This window comes from Falco rusticolus, chromosome 13 (genome assembly GCF_015220075.1).
Source record: "Falco rusticolus isolate bFalRus1 chromosome 13, bFalRus1.pri, whole genome shotgun sequence".
In the NCBI taxonomy this organism is placed as follows: Eukaryota; Metazoa; Chordata; class Aves; order Falconiformes; family Falconidae; genus Falco; species Falco rusticolus.
Window position 1 is genome coordinate 15,799,763 of NC_051199.1, and position 19,670 is coordinate 15,819,432.

Consider the following 19,670-nt stretch of genomic DNA (forward strand, 5'->3'; position numbering starts at 1 on the left):
CCATGCGGGGCGCCGCGCTGCTGCTGCTGGGCGCCGCGCTGCTGCTGGCGGGCGGCGGCCGGTGCCTGGGCCGCCGCCTCCTCCTGCTGCTGCTGCCGCGGCGGGCCCGCCGCGCCCTGCCCGTGAGTACCGCGGTGAGGGGCCGGGCTTCGGCCCCTGCTGGGGCTCGCCGGGGGGCGGCCGGCGGAGGCTGCCCCGGGGCCCAAGATGGCGCCGCGCCTCCCGGCCCGCCTGTGCCGCCGGCCGCAGGCTCAGCGGGCCGGGGCTGCGGCAGTAGCGGGCGGCGCTGCCCGGCGGGGCGGCCGGGCTGGTGGGTGCTCGCGCGGGCGCTGCCACGGAGGCCAAGTGCCGAGCCGGGCACGGCCCCGGTGTGGCAGCGGGCTGCCGGGCCCGCCGCCGCGGAACCCCGCTTTGCCTCACGGGATTCACGAGACAGTGGGTGCGTGGATTGTGTTCCAGCACTCTAAACCTGGAAATGTGCATAAGGGAGAAAAAAAAAAAAGTCCTGTGATTGGGGCAGAATTGCATAATCAATCTCTTTTATATGCTTTTAAGAAAGAACACAAAATAACACAAAATGTCCGGGGTTCTTTCACTGAATTGGAGCTAACACAGCTCTTGCTTACGCCCCAGACAGCTTTGCAGCAAGGGGGAAGAAGCTGCAAGTGAACATGATGTTGCTCCTGGGCCTCCAGCTCAGTCCAGCCCCTCTGAGACCGCAAGATAACAGCTTTGGCCTCTTTGCAACCCCCCACTTCAGTCTTTCTCCATCCACCCTGCCCCTCTGATGTTCCCCATCCCTGTCCCACCTGAGAAAATACCTTCCCGTTAGTGAATATTTTCAATTTCTTTTCCTGGGATTGAAAATCTCAACTTCCTGGCTCTAGCGAAGGGGATCAAGTGAAGTTTACTGCACATCTGCTCTCATCTGTGAATTAATCTGTTTGATAGCAAGCAGATGGTCAGGGGAGGGTATAAAATGGAGCGGGATCCAGAAAACAAGTGACACAGTAAAAGATACTGGGCAGGCAGGGCAGGTTCTGTGTTGTCCAGAGAGACAGGCAAAAAAGGTAGCTTCCCTTTCCTTAGCTTCTTTTGCAATAAATGTGTATAATTTTGATAGATCACCTGCATGAGTAAAATAAGTTCTGCTATTTGATAAAGCAATCATATCCTAGTAGAAAAAGCTAGTGAGGCTTGTGCAGCTGAGCTGGCAGCAGGTTAAAATCCAGCTGCCTCGCTGGGGCTAAGCTGTGAAGCGTGTGTTACGGTGCTGTGGGTCACACAGTGAGGATACAGGCAGCGCTGCCCTGCCGAGATGCCACAGCAGCACCTCCAGTACAAGAAGTTATTCTGCAGTCTTCGCAGGTCCCGGGTGCCCTGGCAGCACTGTACACGAGTGCCGTCTCCTGTGCAGTATTTCCTGAGAGCACTGTGTGACCGTTGGCACCTGAAGCTCCTCAGAATGCTGATTACGGGCACTGTGATGCCTGCTAGAGAGGTGATAGCTAGTCCTCGCCGCCTGTCTCAGCACTGTATCCAATGGTGAGCTGCAGACTGACCTTATCAAACTCTGGGAACGAGACCCATTAGGCCTTATCTGGGGACATTCAAACTATAAGGGTGACTGGGGTTTTCCATGTTCAGAGTTTTTTGGGGCATAGGATCTTTTTGGCTGGGCATGGGGTTGCCTTCCTGCTCTCATCCCTGGGAGCTGTCTGCCCATCAGGCATGGCACAAAGGGGAAGCTACAGATGTAAGATCTGTTACACCCCTGGGGTCTTTAAATGTTCATTAGTGCTGCTGGGGCCTCAGTCTATTATGAACCATGCTGCTGTAATCACACGTTTTGTTATAGAAATTAGGATAATGGCAAATAATTAACAAATAATCACAGGAACTTTCTTACATTGTAAGTTGTTCCTCACTTTTCTCCCTATTATAGACAGCTGAGAGGATTTGTAAACCTCCTCCTTACTGTCTACATCTTGGTGGTCTGATTTGTTGTTTCTGTTTTTTTCTTTTAACCAGAGAAAACAAAACAGCTGTTGAGAGCTAAAACTAGATGCACACATTAACGCAGCCCAGCAAATTGCTTTTTTTTTCTGGCAGCTGAGCTCTGTCCTTATCAGATCAGCAGATGAAGGAGCTAATGATGGTTGAAGGTTGGATTTTGGAATTGATTGCAGCTCCTTATTTCCTGCACAGCTTCTGCTCTTTTGGGAAGTTCTTTGTCTCCAGGATTCAGAGGCAAAGGGTCTAGGGAGGGGAGGCAGAGAAAAAAGTCAAATCCTTTCTTTTCTGTGGGCTAGCTTGCTGAATTATTGTGGGAGGTAACCTTGGCAAATTCTGTGATCTGACTTGATCATTATCCCTCTGGGAGTTGTATTGTTGTAAATTAAATTAGGATTGAGCATTGTATATTTAATTCTTGCTCATGTTTTGTCTAGCTGTAGCTACCTTCAGAGCCTTACCAGAGCTACCCTGTAGCTGGGTGCAATTTGAGTGAAGGAACTGGTGTTAATGTGGGTGATTGTAAGATAGACTTTTGATCAGTTCTCATTTCAACTTCAGATCATGATTCCCCTTTGAAAGCAATAAACTCAATACGAGTTATGGGATAGGGTGTAGCTTATTTGTATATTGCTCTCTGCTTAGGCTTATCTTGAGTTTGTGCAGTAATTCTCTGATTGCTATCACCCTGCAATTATTCCTTATTGCTACTTCACTACCATGAATGTCAGCAAAATGAGATCAGAGAACACTGGTGATTGCCCCATTTATGTCTGAAAAAGTGGCTGAATGAGCCAGTGCAATTCCTATGTAAGTAGAATAAAATACAGGTGTTCATATTCCAGCTGTTTTTAATATAGTAACAGGGTATATTGCAGACACCTCCACAGAGGTGGAAGTGATCTCACTTCCTTATTGCGTTCTCTGGATCTTTATTACCATATCATATTATTGCCTTATGGATGTGGTTTGGGTTTGGAGCAATGTGTAGCACTGCAGCTGAGTGCCTGCTAGTTGGGTGAAGCATTAGGAGTTCATTGCTTCACAGCTGTGGTGAGGAGATGGCTTTCAAACAAAGAAAAGAGGGTGAATGGGCAATGTTTTGCTACAGGCTTCTCTTCAGGATTTGTGATTCTGTTTTCAGATCTATCATAAGCCCATTGCGTCATACCAGATGGAGTGTCAAATCTTTTCTCTGAATTTATCCATCAGTCAAAATATAACAATAATGTAGGACAGAACTGTAGGATTTGATAAATTGTTCCTGTTAAGACTGCAGTGTTTCAGAAGGAAACCCTAACCTGTAGTCACATTCCCACATGCTAAAATACAGCATGGAAAGTACTGCATGGAGTGGGAGTAGGTGGGGAGCACAGTAGTCACTCTGCAGTTAAAGGAGCTGCTGTGCAGTTCAAGCAAGTGACATACTATCATTTGGATGTTTTTTATGCTGCTCTTACAATGCCTATGAGCTGGTAAATCACTAACTTCTGAAATGTTTCTGTTCTGCTTTGGTCGCTGATACTTGAAAGAAAGTTACTGTTCTACTCCAGGTATCAAGGCAACACAAATAGCTGCAGAGCAGCAACTGAATAAATTTAGTTTCACACTAGCTGGGAGCTGGTTGTGTTTCTAGGCAGGAATCTTGCCGCCTTGTTTACTTACACTGGTTGACCCAGCAGAAGCTCCGCTGGAATTGCTGGGTTTAGGCTGTGGCCAGGTTAGTGTGCAGCTAGGTACGTGGCCGCTGTGACTTGCAGCTGGAATTGTATCTCCTAAACACTGGGTGGCCCTGGCTGCAGGGCTGCAAGCTGCTCCTGTGCTATGTTGCTGGTGGTGCTTGCAGCATTGCAATATCTGATGATAACCATATTTCTGTCTTTCCCCACACAGGCTGAAGGGAAGGCGGTGCTCGTAACAGGTTGCGACAAAGGTTTTGGACATGCTTTGGCAAAACAGCTTCATGCGAAGGGATTTACTGTTTTTGCTGGATGCTTGCTCATGGTGAGTAGTAATATTGATCAAAATTCTTCTCTGATAGGAGAAAAATGCTTTTCAAGTGAAAGCATCTTCATCTGCAGCCACTGTACCCTTGTCCAAGACCTGAGAGAAATGCAGTGGGCAGGGATCGTTACATCTTCCATTGCTTCATCTGCCTGTTGCATCTTGCCATTCCTGTAATTTTGAGCTCTTTAGGGCAGGGGTTGTCTGTCAGCTGCGTGGCTGTCCAGTGGCTTGCACAGTAGGGCACTATTTACTGCTGGAAGCCTTTCAACAATATGGCAACACACTCAATAAATATGATAGTCCAAGATTGCAATGGAAGTATGGCTTTCTGTGTTCCCTGGCATCTCTGTTGCTGTTGTTTGTTCTGTAACTTTCCTTTGAGGATGCTCTTCTCAAACTCATCTCTCCAAGTAGATTCCCCTGCCTTGTTCAGGTTCTGTTTCCAAAATGTCTTCTAACTGTGCTTCTATAGCTTCTGTAGGAGCTATTCGGTTTCTGGATAGCTGAATAAACAAATTTCTCATACCTTTCTGGTGTCTGTAGGTCTCATCCTGTCACCTGTGTTTGGCAGATGGTATCACTTGTTGTAAGAGATCACTTTAGGTACACTGTATCAGAAGGGGTTGCAGACCCATCATCCCAGTCTTTTTTATAACTTGGGCAGCTTCACTTCCATCTCAGCTCGGGTTTTACACTTACTATGCTTTTTTGCTGTTATGATAGTCAAAGTTCATGTAATTTCTGACCCGAATTGTTCAAAATCAGTTCATACTCACTTCTTCTCCACTTGAAGATGGCCATTTCAGCACAGATGCTCAAGGAGTGATGACAACAGATTCTTGAGTAGTGTGGAGGGTGAGAACAAATGAAAAAGGTGGCCCTTGTTGCCTGTGTGATCTCAGCGGAGGTTACGTTCTTCCACCACACCAGAAGAGAAAGTTATTATCAGCTGACACATTGTGTAACTTGAGAACAAAAGAGTCCTGCTGGAAAATTGCCACTGTTTGGAAATTTCCATGTGGAGGCTCTGTAAATCCTTCAATAATCATGTCATACGCTGCTTTGGGATGCCTGTCTCTGTGGTGATAGCAAGTCATGCACTCACTTTGCAGAGCAGCAGGTGTAGGAAACAGAAAGGAGGGGGGAGATAGGGCGGTCTGAGAGAGCTGTTCAGAAGGCAGAATACTAGTGCAGAGCAGAGAGGGCCAGGCTTCATTTGAAGCCACATAAAAAACCTAAATGCTCCTGTTTTATTGATGGAATAAAAAATACTGCTTCTTGGTCACCTGTCCTCTGATCTGGCCTGGCAACTTCTTACTCAGCCAAAATTCTTGTGGTTCCATACCTGTTTTGTGTGGAAGTGGAAAATGCATCAGCAATCATAGTTGATCGGCCGGTGACTTTCTGCAAGTGACTGAGCACTTGACCCTGAAGGGGTAGAGAGTGGGAGCATGTGATTTTTCTTGTTCTATGTGTTAATAAATTTTCAGGAGACCTGGACTCATAGCCCCAGGGTTTCACTTGTGGCTTCCCCCTGCTTCCCTGGCAGGTTATTAGTGTTGTCATTTCTGCTGTTAGGTACATCTGAAAGACAGGGTCTGGTGGTAACACAGTTACCTGGATAGGTGTTGCAAAAATATAACAGCCACATGCTTTCTACGGTTCTTGGGAGAGCCAGCATCCTCATTTAACAGCCTTGTATTTTACATGGTTGAGGGAGATAATAGCCTAGTGATTTAAAATTTGATGAGCAGGAGCTTACTGAAAACCTAACGGTAGAATGCGCGTGGGATGAAAATGGTTCTAGATCTAGAGCTGACTACTCTAAGAAAAGGAAGCATGTAGTGACTACAGAAAAAGATGATGTTTCCTCCCTTTGGATCCATCAGTGAAGGCAGGGGAGCTGTTAGGTCAGATCACTTGTGAAGAACAAGGTATGAGTATATTAGTGATTATTGCTGGTAAGTGAAGGAGCGCACGTGTGGTGGGGCTAAGGATGCAGCTACCCTGTGGTAACTGGCATTGTGCATCTAACTGTGCATGACAAGTGCAAGGAAACTTCCCCTGTCATGAGAGAAGTGAGGGCTGCAGGGTCAAGAGCAGGTATGGGGACAGTTGTAGAGCAGATGCCAGGCTATTAGTTAACACGTAGTTAGTCTATCATCACTTACTTGTATGCTTTTATACAGGGAATTAAAGGATCCCTGATGTACTAACTGCCACAGAACACTCTTGTATTAAATATGTGGTGGTACACTGTCAGGTGTATCAAGAGCTTTTTAATGATCAGACAGTCAAAAATAAAGTTACAGAATAACAAGAATACTGGGCTAGAACTGGAGAGGATCAAGTGCAAAAGGGATTTAGTTTAGCAAGGACAAGTGAGTTCACAGAGAAGGTTTCAGTTTAATATATTAGGGATAAGATGGAAAACCACACAGAAATTGATTACAAAATAACCCAAAAAGTAGAAAGTACAGAAAAAGTTGAAATGGTCATTGTCTTATTTTCATTGATCTTACTGAAAAAATGAATAAGTTGTTTTCAGATGCCTACTGCCAGCAGTTTTCATGAGGACTGCAGGCAAGAAAAGGGAAAGAACAGGGAACGTTTACATAAATGGGTGTGTTCACATTCACCAAGCCTGACAAAATGTACTGAAAAGTATTTAAAGGATGAGCCGTTGTCATTTCTGCCCCATGGGTGATACTTTCAGGAGCACCTGGAGGACAGGGGATTTCCAGCAGGCGGGAAGAGGGCAGATACTGTACTTGTTTCCCAAAGGAGACAGACCTCTGGAAGGCAGCTCACCTTTGGTGCACTAGATGAGATTGCAACATGCCGATTTGTCAATTTTACAGGTATCTAGATCTTGGTGTGATACACGCTGTCTGTCTTAACTTCTCTGGGAACAGGCTGTGCTGTGTCATTCTGGCCAAGCAGCAGAGTGGTTAAAGGGGAAGTAATAAATGCATCCTGAGTAAGGGTTTTGACGCAGGCCCTCATGATAAGTCTCATGAGCAAACTTACTCTCTAAGCCTGTCACTGCTGTTAAATCCCAGGGAGACTTTCGTGGAAGTGCCCCCTGGAATAGGGAGTTCACTTGGAAAGAAATGGGCACGGTGCCAGGCAGGGAAGATTGCAGGCCCTTTGGGGAATAGGGTTCAGAATGATCCTGATGTATCGGGTGGAGTCTGAAATCAGTTAGGTGGAATCCAGTAACGACCAGTATGAGGTGTTCTGCTCAGGAAGTGCGGGGAGGGAGCGGGTGCGTAGGCAGCAGCAGGGTGTGGTGGAACTGACACAGATGGAGCAGGCAGACTGGATCCACGGCTGTTCAGCATTGTGCTCATGGCTTCCTGATTCCCGCTGACATCCCGCTGCGAGTGCCCAAGTGCTTGCCAGGACCTAATCCTGAATCCTACAAGCTTCACTGAGAAAAAGCCACAGCTTGGTCTGTTTCAGGACTATCCGCTAACAAGCCCCTCTGTGGTCTGCCTGCTCAGCACCAGCGTCGTTGGGATCCTCTGTCCCAGAGCAGGGGAGCAAAGAGTGAGGGGAAGAGGAGGCAGCTGAACGCTGGAGCGAGGCTCTGGCTGGGCGGAGAGGGCTTGTGTGTCTGTCTGCCTCCCCACCCAGGGGCAGCCCCGGCCAGGCAGCGGGTGGGGTGGGCAACCAGAGCCGTGCAGGGCTGCGAGGGCAGGATAACTGGGGGAAGCGAGATATCTGGCAGGAAACAGCCCAGTCCCACCAAAGGCCTCTCTGGAGAGTGCTTGGGCAACCCGCTGGGCTGGAGCAGGGCAGCTTTCAGCTCTTGAGGGAACCGGGAAGGGGAAGCTGGGAGATCCTCTAAGAGGACAAAAATCAGCTGGAAAAAAAGTGACAGCAAAGGGAGGAGAGAGAGGTTTTGCAGGAGCAGTTGAGTCACTGCTGCCAGCCCCCCCCCCTTGGCTCGTGCTGCTGTGTGGCTCCTGCTGATGAGTCCCAAGGCCATGAAAACCACCCCAGGGAGGACAGCCTGGCTGCTTCCGTGGGAGCCGCTCCAGATATTTTCCCACCTGGCAAATCTACTGTTTAAAAACCAAGGGGGAAGTGCCGTGCGGCTGTCCGAACAGGGAACGTGCTTACAGCCCCTGAAGCCCACAGAGCATAAGATGATGTTCACTTCTTTCCATGAAGGTACATGGGTGCTTCATTTGTAAAGAGGTTTTCTGGATATGAGAGTTAAGCAGTTTGTTTTACCGTTAAGTGGTGGCTGAGGTGGTGGCTGCAACTCTGAAAAGTGGTTCCAATTGATACTGTGTGTTGAAGTCAGTCTTCCAAAATCAATGTTATGTCAACAGTGAATATATTGTGGCTGGCAAGGTAACTTTGCAGATTGAGTTGTATTGGTGATACGGGAAAATTAATTTCAAGATGGTTAATACAAACCACTTATGCTGGATTTTTAAGTTGCTGGTCTATGACTTTGTTTCTAAAAACAGTGGAAATATTTCTTGTTTACTTTTTAAGGATTATGGAAGATAAAAATACATGTAGAGAAAGGTGTTTTCAGTGCTCTGAAATGACAATTGATATGTATACAGTTAAGTTTTTTGCTTCTGTAAAGATACAGTGAATCTCTCTCATTACAAGCTGAATTAGCTCCACTTTATTCACTGTTAAGTAGCTGCAAGTTGCTTTGTATAACTTGGTGAGATGCAAGAGCATCTTCCAGAAATATGGTGAGGCATCACACAACCCTTACCTGTCTCAAAGGGAATATAATATTTTGGGGACTATGTTATTAACTTCTTGTAATGCCACTTCCAGAGATTTTTTTCATGGCTAGATAAGGGGGCTGGACACGGCATGTCACCGTGTTTGGTGTGCGTTAGAAAAGCTTCAAGTCTCTATTTGCTGTTTTTCTGATACCTGGAAATAAGTCAGTTGTGAAATGATTTCAGCATCTCATTCCTACTGTTGTTGTAACGCCAGTGTAACTATATATTGATTTTTTTCAAGAGAGCTACCCTGTTTTACTCAAAGCAACGATGGGCATTTCAACTCTTTTCCTTCATTACATGTCATTGTTTACTGGACTGAAGGTGGAGGTGAGACGCTGTATACTATATTTATTAAATAGCCTGAGATAAGCATGGAAGAACTAAGTGGTTACAAGTTTTTTACGTCAGCTTGGCTGCAGAGGCAGCTGAGCAGGTGACTGTGGGAGCGTTGCTTGCCTTGTTTGCCCTTGTGCTGGGGGAGTTGGTGTCAAGTGCTAAAGGAAGAGTGGCAGCCAGGCATGGTGACTCACCAATTCATAACTTCTTCCTCCCTAATGAGGCAGAGCCTGTGGTTCAGGGAGTAGTTTGGTGAATTAAATCTTGAGCCTGCGGTGGACTGCGTGGCTAATTGTGCTTTTTTCACTTCTATTTGTTATATACCACCTGAGCAAGGCTGTAAGGCTTAGGCAGCAATCCTTTCTGGAGGTGACCAGGTAAAATTTGGAATTTGAAGTGTGTTTATGTTTGACTAAACAAAAAAACTCCCACAATAGTAACAGAATCTCTGATGATAGAGCAGCAGGGGCAGGGGGAAGAGGAAAGAAAGGAAAAGCATAGAAAGGAAAGCAGAGCCGGTCATGTGGGGGGAGTGGGGAAGACTTGTTCTTACCTCCTCAGCCAGAATCTCCTCCTTTCATGCCTTATGTCTGTAATCTTGTTGTTGTGTGGCAGATGTCCACTGTGCATGAATTTCTGTGCATCCTGTTCCGCTGTGTAGTAAGAGCAAAGTAGTATTATGACATAGTTCAGCTGTAAATGTTTCCTGCTGTATCCTGTAGCATCAGACTCTTTGCTGTTAGGCATGCCAAAGGTGTCCCTGCTGTCTTGTTTTCAAAGTGGTCTGACAATACTATTTCATTAGAAGCCAGGCAGTATTTTGGGATGACAGAAGGACAGTGCCTAATTAGCCTTTTGCTTTTAAGCCTAGAAAATCTGACTCTGATTTCTGTGCAAGTGTTTGCTATGTTACTTGCAGAGCATGGAGACTGAGGTGGTGGAGAGTCACCCACGGTTATCCCAGGCCAGCACAGTATTTCGTAGTGTTAAGGATGTGAAACCCATCATGCAAGGAGCTAACAGCAGGGGCTTTGTGGCCCTTTGGAGCAATGGGTCACGGATGCAGACGTAGGGGCTGTGCTGGAGAGAAGATGAAGATGGCTGTGACTTGCACGCTGGTTCATGTGGCTCGTGTACTTATTTGTGCACTGAGTTTACACCACTGTGTGCCATTTCAGTAGCTTCTGCTTCTTGTCCATGCGAACAAGCCTGGCCCCAAGCTGCGTAACTGCTCCTTGTCTGTCTTAGCAGGACATCTTTTTTTTCTCATGAACAGGATAAGAATGGAGATGGAGCCAGGGAGCTGAAGAACATGAAGTCAGATCGCATGAAAGTGCTACAGATGGATGTGTGCAGTGACCAGGAGGTGGCTCAGGCTGTGGATTTTGTGAAGAGGACCCTGAAGGAGCCAGAGGAAGGTACATAGGGATCTTTGTATTTCCAGCACAGCTGGCTCTTTGCTGTGCTCACAGCATCCTTCCTACAGAGCTGGCCATGCACTGGCCAGGTCATTCCCTCCCTGCGCCACCAAAAGAAGGTTAACAAGCCTGGAGGCCTGTGACAGTGTGTGGCTGGCAGTCAGGCAGTGCTGAACACATGTTGGTGAGGAGAGTTGTCTCGACGTTGACGTGGCAGCCACATGGAAAGAGCCCAAGACTGGCTGGAGGATTAGGCTGTAATTCTACATCCCGTAAAACCTGGTGAGTGGCAGTAAGTGTACAAGAGCCTGTCTCTTCCTCCTTGACTATCTGTGAAGGGCACAGGATGGCCAGAGCCTGGTCCTTCCCTGGTGCTGCTGCTGCATTCTGGCTCACACAGACCTTTCTCTAGTGACCCTGCTAGTGATGAGGTGACAGGCCCTGGCTGCTTACTGCTGTCCCCTCTGCTGTGCTGGTACAACCTGTTTGTGTAACTGAGTGCTGAGCTGGAGCACAAAACTGGCCTGCCCCCAGACTTGGATTGTTCTTCAGCCAGGTCAGTCCATGCTTTCAGTTTGCCATACAACATCCCAGAGGTGATGTGAGGCAGGATCCAAGGTGGGCTTGTCATAGACCACCTTAATCCACACGCCACCTTAAATGTAAGTCCAACGCTTTGTGTGCCTTTTTCCTTCTTGGAAGTGGTTTGGCAGTGAGATTTGAGTTCATAGTCAGAACCTGGTGTGACACCACCTAACCTCTTCCCATGTGGTGAGGTTGTGAAGCCTCTTGGCCTGCATAGGTTCCTCTGCAGCCTCTGTGCAAGCTGCAAGCTGGACAGCAGCTGTAGACACAGGCTAAGGGCGGACTGAGGTTTCACATCTGTGGCTCCAGGGCTTTTAAGGGTCCTGTGGCTGGAGGGTGGTTGCTTCTCCTGAGGCTTGGATGAAACTGCCATGGGCAGTATAAATACCTGCCATATATGGCAAGTATAAAGCTAGTAAACAATAATAGCTCTAATCTTCATGCAAATTACATGAGCACACCCTTCTTTCTAAAACAAGCATATGAAATGTAACCGAGTAACGTACAAGCTTTGATCCCACACATGTTCTCTCTGTGTGATTTTTCTTCCTACATAATCACGCAGCCCTCGTCACACACTGCACAGCTTCTCAAGCTTTTCCTGAAGAGCCCAGCAACAGCAGCGCTGCCACGGAGCCATTTCCCACTGAGTGAAAGCTTGTAAGGGAGCAGCTCTGTTGTGCCTATAAATGCAGCAGTGTTTGCAAAACCATGTGTGTAGCAGGGACAGAGAAGTCTTGCATCCTTGATCAGCAAGTTGGACTGGTTCCTCCTGCTCTTGAGAACCTTATCCTGTAGTTGTTTGCACAGTGTGCAAAGCAGCAAAGGCTTCTTTTTAGGCCCATCACTGACCGAGGTTTGGGGCTTGCCAATAAATAGCGCTCGATAGACTATTGAGACTGAGGTGCCTTGCGTGGAGGTGCTTGTTGCACAGAGTGTGGCACCAGGGGAGCTAGTGCAGAACATTCTTGTTCTTGTGCTGTACATTGATACCTCTCTTCCCTGTGCTGTGTACATAAGGCTAAACTCATTCTGATAGGAGTGCCCCTGTTTGTTTTCTATCTTACACCATTCCCACCGTATTGTTGACACTAAAGAAATAATAGTGATAAGACTCTGCTCAATAAACACACCGCTGTCCAGCAAACAGTGCTGTGACCGGGTACCTATCAGCGCTTTGTTCTGTATGAAATGTGACCTGATCCGTGAGCAATGAAATTCCAAGAATGAACAATTGTGAATGCTTTTGTGAATGTCCCTGAATCTTTGTAACCCAAGAAATGGGAAATCGTTGTACAGAAACTTAGAATCAGAAATACTCTGCAGGGGTCAGTTTGGGACTGACAGTTGAAGTCTTTTGTGGTCTTTGGTAAACCCCTGTCAAATTTGCTCTGTATAGCTTCATGTTACTGTTGAAATTACACCATCAGGTCCTCCTGCTAGTGATTACAGCCTGCTTTGCAGCAGTGCAGAGGACCCTGTTCAGGCTGATATGCTGTACTTGGCTGCCAGATGAGTGTGAATTTTCAGTTTTCTTGACCCATTAAAGCTGGCAGCTTCAGTAAGTGTAGCAGCCACAGGCAGGGGATCTTGGGCAGAGCAGGAGCAGAACTACTTGACTGCAGCATTTAGAAACTTGAATTTAAAAAAACCAGAAGTAAGAATAGGTGAGCAAGATGTTTTCTTGGCTTTTGCTGGAGGCCATGATTTCGCTGTTATCACAGATAGCCCCTGGGGCTGTTGTGGCCTGGTGGGGATTGGGAAAGGGTCCTTCTTGAGAAGGACGGAGCTGCAGGCCAGTGGACTGGAGCAATATCCATCATTGTCTGACAAAGACCGGTTTGCTGGACAAAAAGAGTGCCAGGATCACCATGTGAGTGCTGGGAGGTGCAGGAATGGTGGCAGCTGTAATAGGTAAATCCATTCTGGGACAGACCATGACAGAGTGGTTAATGCACTTTTCTTTCTGGGCAGGACGTGACCTTCTCTGATCTGTTATACCTGGCTGGTCAGCAGCCTCCAGGGAAAACAAACTTAGCTGGGAATGGGGCAGGGTTAGTAGGGCCAGTGTGAGGTAGAAAGTCAGTCTAGCAAGGGCATGTTGGTGTTTTTAAATGCACCAGGAGGATAAATTCCAGTTGTATTTATTGGGCCATGGTGTATGGCAGGACATCTAATGAGGAGCAACTCTGTTATCTTGTTCCAGCTCTTCTGTTTGTTCCTCCTGCAGTTTATGGCTGCATAGTCCTGCGCTTCAACAAATTCACCAAGTACGGACTCAGTCCTACAGATGTTTGCCACTGGGACTCCTGCAGTAGTCACTTTGAAGGGTCAAGTCCTCAGTGAGTTGCTAAGTCTTGGACATGTAAGGATGTAAAGGGCTCAGTGCAGAAGCTCTCGGTAAGTGCAGTCAATTTAATTGTCACAGGACTGCATGCACATTTTTAATTTCTAGTAATTTTAAGGGTTGCTTGTCAGTTTGCCATCTTCTGCTATAGTTAGGATTGAGGGAAACCCAGTACCTGGACTAAAATGCAGCAGCTGTTAACTGGGCCATGAAGTTGTAGATCAAACCATCCAGTCTCCAAAACAGTGAGTCAGAGTTGTGAAGGGGTTTAGAAATCCAAGATATTTGTTTCCCTTCCTTCTATTTTTTTTTTTTAATTGAGGGAAAGTCCATCCCCCTCCAAACTGTAAAAGCCATCATAAAGTCAGGGAGTGAAGACAAACCTGGGACCGACAGAAGGCATAAAAGAGGGTCAGCCAGATCCAGCCATACAAAGCCCCAGGACAGCATTTGACCTTAGAAGAGACATTCAGGGAGTCAGTGCTTGGTTGGCCCCATCACTCCCTGATGTTCCAAACAGGCCTCACTGGCTTCACTCCTGGTATACCAAGAGCGTATTTCATCTCCTTGCTGGGTTTTTCTCTACAACTTTTTTTTCTACAAAAGGTCTCAGTTCTTTGTCAGGCACTTGGGTTACTTTGAACAACAGGGAAAGCTTCTTCTCTGCAGCACTCTTCCTTGTTCTGCTTTTTAACCACGTGTTTGTTGGCAGGTCTGTGGGGTCTGGTGAACAACGCTGGTGTCTCGACCTTTAGAGAGGTGGAATTTGCAAGTTTAGACAACTACAAGAAGGTGGCAGAGATCAACCTGTGGGGCACTGTGAGAGTGACAAAGGCTTTCCTGCCCCTCATTCGTAGAGCTAAAGGTAATGCTGGGCAGCGTGGCAAGACTCAGAGAGAGCTTTTGCAGCAGAGCAAAGCGATGCAGCTAAAAATCGGGACTCAGTCTGTGCTAGAAGGAATGCCTGTGCAGTCCAAGGAGGGTGTCTAGGGCATGCAGGCAAACTAGACAGCAGTGTTCAACATGCTGTGTAATTATTTGGTAGTATAGGACACTCTTGGAGCAGTCCAGGCACCTACACAGCAGGTGCTGTCTTAAATATCTCAGGGTATCAGAGACCTTTGGCAGTGCTGGCAGATACAACACAGGACTCCAGGCCACCTTTAGAAAAACTGACTGGAGGCCAGACAAGATAATCCTGGCCCGCAGAGTCCACCAAATGCTTACGTTTGGGTAACTGAATCTTTTCCTTCATGTGATGTAATTCACAGGTGATTGCAAAGTGGTAGTGGTGGATTAAATGACAGTCAGTAACAGCCATTTTAGATATCTTACAAGACAACAGTATTAGCAAAAGTCTCTGGTTTATATTAAAAAAAAAAAAAAGATATGTATGAGCAGAACTCTGAAGAGCTGCTTTATTTAACACGTGTGGGAGAATGCTGGCACAGCTGTGTGTTCTGTGAGGACAAAAAGGGTTATGTTGAGAAGGTTGCTCAGATACTGTTTCCGGGAAGGAAGTACCACTAAATAAGCCCTGTCTCACTGCAAAAGGTAGCTTACCCATCAGGTCAGCAGGTGGTTCTCACAGCTCTTCCAAGTTGCATTTAGGTCTGGAATGAGAGAGCAGAGCCGCCCACTTGTTTCTCAGCTAAAATTTCAAGCTGCAGAAGAGTGTCATGCTCCACGGCTGTGAAAATCCTCTCTGTAAAAATAGCTGGTGAGATTTCAAGAGCCTGTTTGCATCTGAAACCATAATTGCACACATCTTGTCTTGAGGAAGGACAGAGCCACCCGCGGAGGAGTGACCGTTGCTGTTGCTGCCCCTAGGCAGTGCGTGATCTAACACAGCTGCCACAGCTCTGCAATCAGGCTGGCATGGGCTGCTGGTGGGAGTTAGGACAATTGCTCTTTGCCGCCCCATAGACAGCAGCATGTTAGGTCTCTCCATTTGTCCCAGGCAAGTAGTTCTCTAGGTACTCCTGGCTGGCCAGCTGGATGAGCAGGCTCTGCTGCTCATGCTGCAGGTTCAGAGAAACCTCTACTGGTTCTCTGCCTTCCAGCTCAGGTTTAGAGGCGTGTAGCTGTGTTGGGCAGAGTGGCTGCGGGTGAGCTGTCATACTTACAGGAAGAACCAGAACGCTTCTGTGGCATCACATTGTGTTGTGTGCTTTCCAGCTTGTAACACTGCTAGCCAGGAATGTGAACGCTTCTGTAGCAAGACGCAGGAGTGGGCACACTGATGTGAGAGCACACAGCTAGTAGCCTCGGAAGGTCTGGGTAGTTCCCTGCTTAGAAATTAGGAGGAGAATGTCTTGTATGCTTTGTAAACCCTTTTTAATACAGAGGCAGGCATGTGTATCATCCATGCAGGAGGTCAGAGCAGGTGCTAGCCTTGCTTGAGTCAGGAGAGAAGGGCTCCTTGACAAGGGATTTAGATGCCTCTTCAAGATTCAGATTTTAGAAATCAGCATCATCCAACGAAGCACCTTTTTATTGGGATATTCTGCCTGCTTCTTTGGCAGCCCATCATCTCTCCCTGCTCTTTTCTCTCTAGGCCGTGTGGTGAATATCACAAGCATGTTGGGACGGATGGCGAGTCCATCCCGCTCCTGCTATTGCGTTTCCAAGTTTGGGGTGGCAGCCTTCTCGGACTGCCTCCGGCAGGAGATGTACCGCTGGGGTGTCAGAGTCATCCTCATTGAGCCCAGTAACTTCGTGGCAGCTACAGGCATCCTGACGGCAGACAGCATCGATAAACAGGCTGAGGCACTGTGGAGCGGAGCCAGCCACACTGTGCAGGAGGACTACGGGTGGGAGTATTTCACTCATCACGTGGCCCTGATGAAGTCCTTCGTTAACAGTGGCCTGAAGGACATGTCTCTGGTCTTGAATGACATCACCGATGCACTTACTTCTCCGTGCCCAAACAACTGTTACAATCCCATGGAGACCTACTGGTGGGTGAGGCTGCAAGTCATGACTCACCTGCCCACCGCCATTGCTGACTGGCTTTACATCCCCGGAGCCACCCTGTAAATGGCTGTCCTTCAGCATCCTTCCAGCGCTCGTAGGTGTGCACAGGTTAGAGCTGGCTTAGGGCTGTTCTGCACCCGTTGCTGATGCATCTCCCCTGTAGATGCATGTGCTTTCACTTCAGGTTATGGCTTCAAGTCTAGTGTTGTGGGATGCTGAGAACAGCATGGCTTTTTTTTTTTTTTTCCCCTAATTCTTGCTCTTCGTATTCCCTGCTGTCCTGATTAAAGAGGAAAGGTGTTTTCCTTTTAATTGTGAAGGAGGCAGAGGAAGGTTAACATAATGGGTCAAATATGTGGCTAGTGTAATTAGGTCAGCAGAGTTCTCCCAGTGATAAATGTGGTTCATTAATGGGCTCCTGCTTTTCCTTACAAGGACAGGCTGCTAATAGCAGAGCAAAGTTGTTTCTATGAGGTGTCTCGAAGGGATAAACCAAAGTGGGAGACAAAAGCAGAGTTTTCCAATTGATTGAAAATGGGTCAGTCACAGCCTTCCGTTGTTTCCATGATACTGCTAGGAAGCTGTGCTGCACTGTGACTGCTCCCTCCAGGAAAACAGCAACAGTGCCTCTAAACAGCCTCATTACCTAGCTGGGGGTGTCAGATCACTGCAAAGACAGGTTCTTCCCTCCCAGCACTGTGGCCAAGAGGTGCCAGAGCCAGTAAGTGTAGACAGGCTGGGCAGGGAAAAGCCCTCCTAATAACGAGTGAGGTATGAGCTTTCCCTCTGTCAGTCCCTGTGAATGCTAGGACTTGCAGCCTCTCTCCACCCACTGTTGATAAACTTTGTGGAACAGGGTTAAATCTGATGTAGCAAACAAATTTGGCTGCTCAAACTGCTACCTTAGGTACCGGGTGCCTGAACTACTCAGCTGTGGTACCGACACTGTTCAGCCACCCCCTGCTTCCCTCAGGTCACTGCCCCATGCTAGGCTTCCTCTTGCTGGAGAGGGAGCTGCTCTTGCTTTCCCACATCAGTTTCTTGGTTTCATCCTCTCTGCACTTGAACAGTGACAGGACTCTATGTAGCCAGTGTGGCCTGATGAGCTCTGGAAGGGTGCTTTAAGTGACACGTTTCTTTTTTTTTTTTTTTTTTCCTAATATTTTGCAATGAAATTTCCATGTTGTACGTGATTTTCTCCTCAGAGAACCTCCTGATAACTGGTATGAGCTACTTTTGCGCAGTACCCCCAAGGGTATCTCCTGTTGGCCAGATACAGGATTTCAATTATTTTTCCAAGTGCTGGGGCTGCCTGGCTTCATGCCCTGTTCCCTCTGTCCCAGTGGTGACCGCTGGTGGAACAGCCTGGGTGCTGCTGGCCTGGCTGGGACCTTACCCTCTTACTCTAGGGACCAGCTTGGTTCTGTTTTGTCCTGTGTGAAATTAAGTGGCTATGAAAAGAACTTACCGTTTGCTCTTTCCTCATCTGTCTCTGCTAGCTCTGACTTGGAAACTGTGCCATAGACTTTTTATATACTGCTGGCTGTAAATGCTTGGAGTCTGCATGCAGCTGTGAATGCTGTGATGCCTGAGGAGGAAAGCAGGCTTCCCTTGGAGGTGCTGTGGAGGTAGCTTGTATTACAAGTAATAACTCGGGGAAATGCTGGCTGTGCAGTTCTTTATCTATTCCAGATCGTTGGCACGTGGAGATTGCCTGGGATCCAGGACCCAGAACGATCCCGCTGAACAGCAGCTTAAGCAGTGTTGTAATCACTTCTGCTCCCTGCACTGTGAAATGTGAGTAATGTTAAATAGCTCTGATTTGCACAGAGAGTAAAATAAACAGATTTGTAAAGCACATGTCTGTGTCTCTGGTGCTCATTTCTACATTGGTTTTCCCACCTTTTTTGAATCCGAGGTTGGGATTTAATTGGACTCGGTAATTAAGGAGGGTGGTGGTTCAGCAGGTAGTGGTACTGTGGGGGCTCTGTGAGAACTGCCTGGAGCAGAACAGGCGGCATGACCTATTTCATCAGCAGAAGGCAGCTGGAGAGGCCTCTCTGCAAACACACACCCCATCGGTGTTTGTATTTTACGTGGTGTCCCTCAAATGACAGCATTGAGAGAGTGGTGCTGCATATTATTCATCGCCTCAGTGCTCTCTGCATGTAACTCATCCAAGTGCTACAGCTGCCTGGTAATAAGGATTAGCCCTTCTCACAGACAGAAGGGAGACTTGGGAGCCAAGAAGTGTCAAAGGCCACGCAAGGACCTTGTGGCCAAGTTAGGGTTAGGATTTCACAGCCTGTGAGCCCCAGCCCCTTCCTCTGCCCCCTGAGAAGCGCTCAGGTGAGCTGTCAGTGCCTGCTCTGGTCTCTGCCTGGGTGTGGAGCTCTGGGTGGATGCTGGGGGAAAGAGGAGCAGAGCAGTGGTGCAGGAAGAGAAAGTGTCAAGTGTTTTTGGTACAGTGTAGATGATCGTGTGAACTCTGAGCCAGCCAAGCAAAGCTAAGGTGACCGAGCAGGTCCCTTTCCCATCTTGAGCTTCCAGCAGCTGTTCAGTGTCCAGTGGAAACTTGGTTCTGAACTCTGTTTTCTGAGGCAGCCAGACCCTTGTTTTGCACCATACTGTTGCATTAATGCAGGCATGATCATTGTCTTGTTGGTGAGTGACGGAGAGAAGAAATCTCAGTTCCATTTGTCTGAGCTTCAAAGCCAGAGGATGAAGGAGATGGAAGTTCCGTGAAAACCCCTGGGAATCCATGCTCGTTGCTGCTGTGGTATCCTAGGAGGAGCTGGACTGCCAAAGGTGCCTGGGGCTTTTTTTTTCCCCCAAGGGCCAGCTTCTGAGACTGTGGCACATCCTACTTTTTTGCACTTTTCTCACAATGCTTTGGAAGACAGCAATGGTCCAGCTCCTTGGTGCACCCTTTAGCCTTTGTAAAGTGCTTCTGTTTTCCCTTTTAGATCATAGTTCTTTATGATGACACTGGAAACCAAGAGGTGGTCTTCTGCTTGTCATGTTTGCTCTGGTTCAGCTGAACACAGCGAGAGGCCTCCTGGGGCCCCTTGGGACAAGCACTGTGAGTCTGAATACTCCAGATCTCTTCAGGTTCTTTCTGTCTTGACCAAAAAATCAAGTCCCAAACCAGTGGCAAGTCTCAGTGTGTCCCCCAGACCTCATGTTACCTGTGGTTCCTGGTTTAGCCCCAACATGAAACTT

At 47.6% G+C, this 19,670-nt stretch overlaps 1 protein-coding gene across 3 annotated transcripts; it reads left to right on the forward strand.

Annotated features, from left to right (window-relative positions):
• Window positions 1-2: 2 nt before the first annotated feature.
• Window positions 3-18,308, forward strand: LOC119156834 (D-beta-hydroxybutyrate dehydrogenase, mitochondrial-like). 3 transcript variants are annotated; one of them, XM_037407211.1, is made up of 6 exons: window positions 3-122; window positions 3,907-4,017; window positions 10,399-10,540; window positions 14,185-14,337; window positions 16,030-16,556; window positions 18,141-18,308. In XM_037407211.1, exons 1-5 carry the CDS (start codon window positions 3-5, stop codon window positions 16,509-16,511), a joined length of 1,008 nt encoding a protein of 335 aa, XP_037263108.1. In that variant the 3' UTR covers window positions 16,512-16,556; window positions 18,141-18,308. The 3 variants fall into 3 exon arrangements, with proteins under 3 accessions (XP_037263108.1, XP_037263107.1, XP_037263109.1); XM_037407210.1 differs by having other exon boundaries at window positions 16,030-18,308; XM_037407212.1 differs by lacking the exons at window positions 3-122; window positions 3,907-4,017 and adding an exon at window positions 8,916-9,113 and having other exon boundaries at window positions 16,030-18,308.
• The last annotated feature ends 1,362 nt before the right edge of the window (window positions 18,309-19,670 follow it).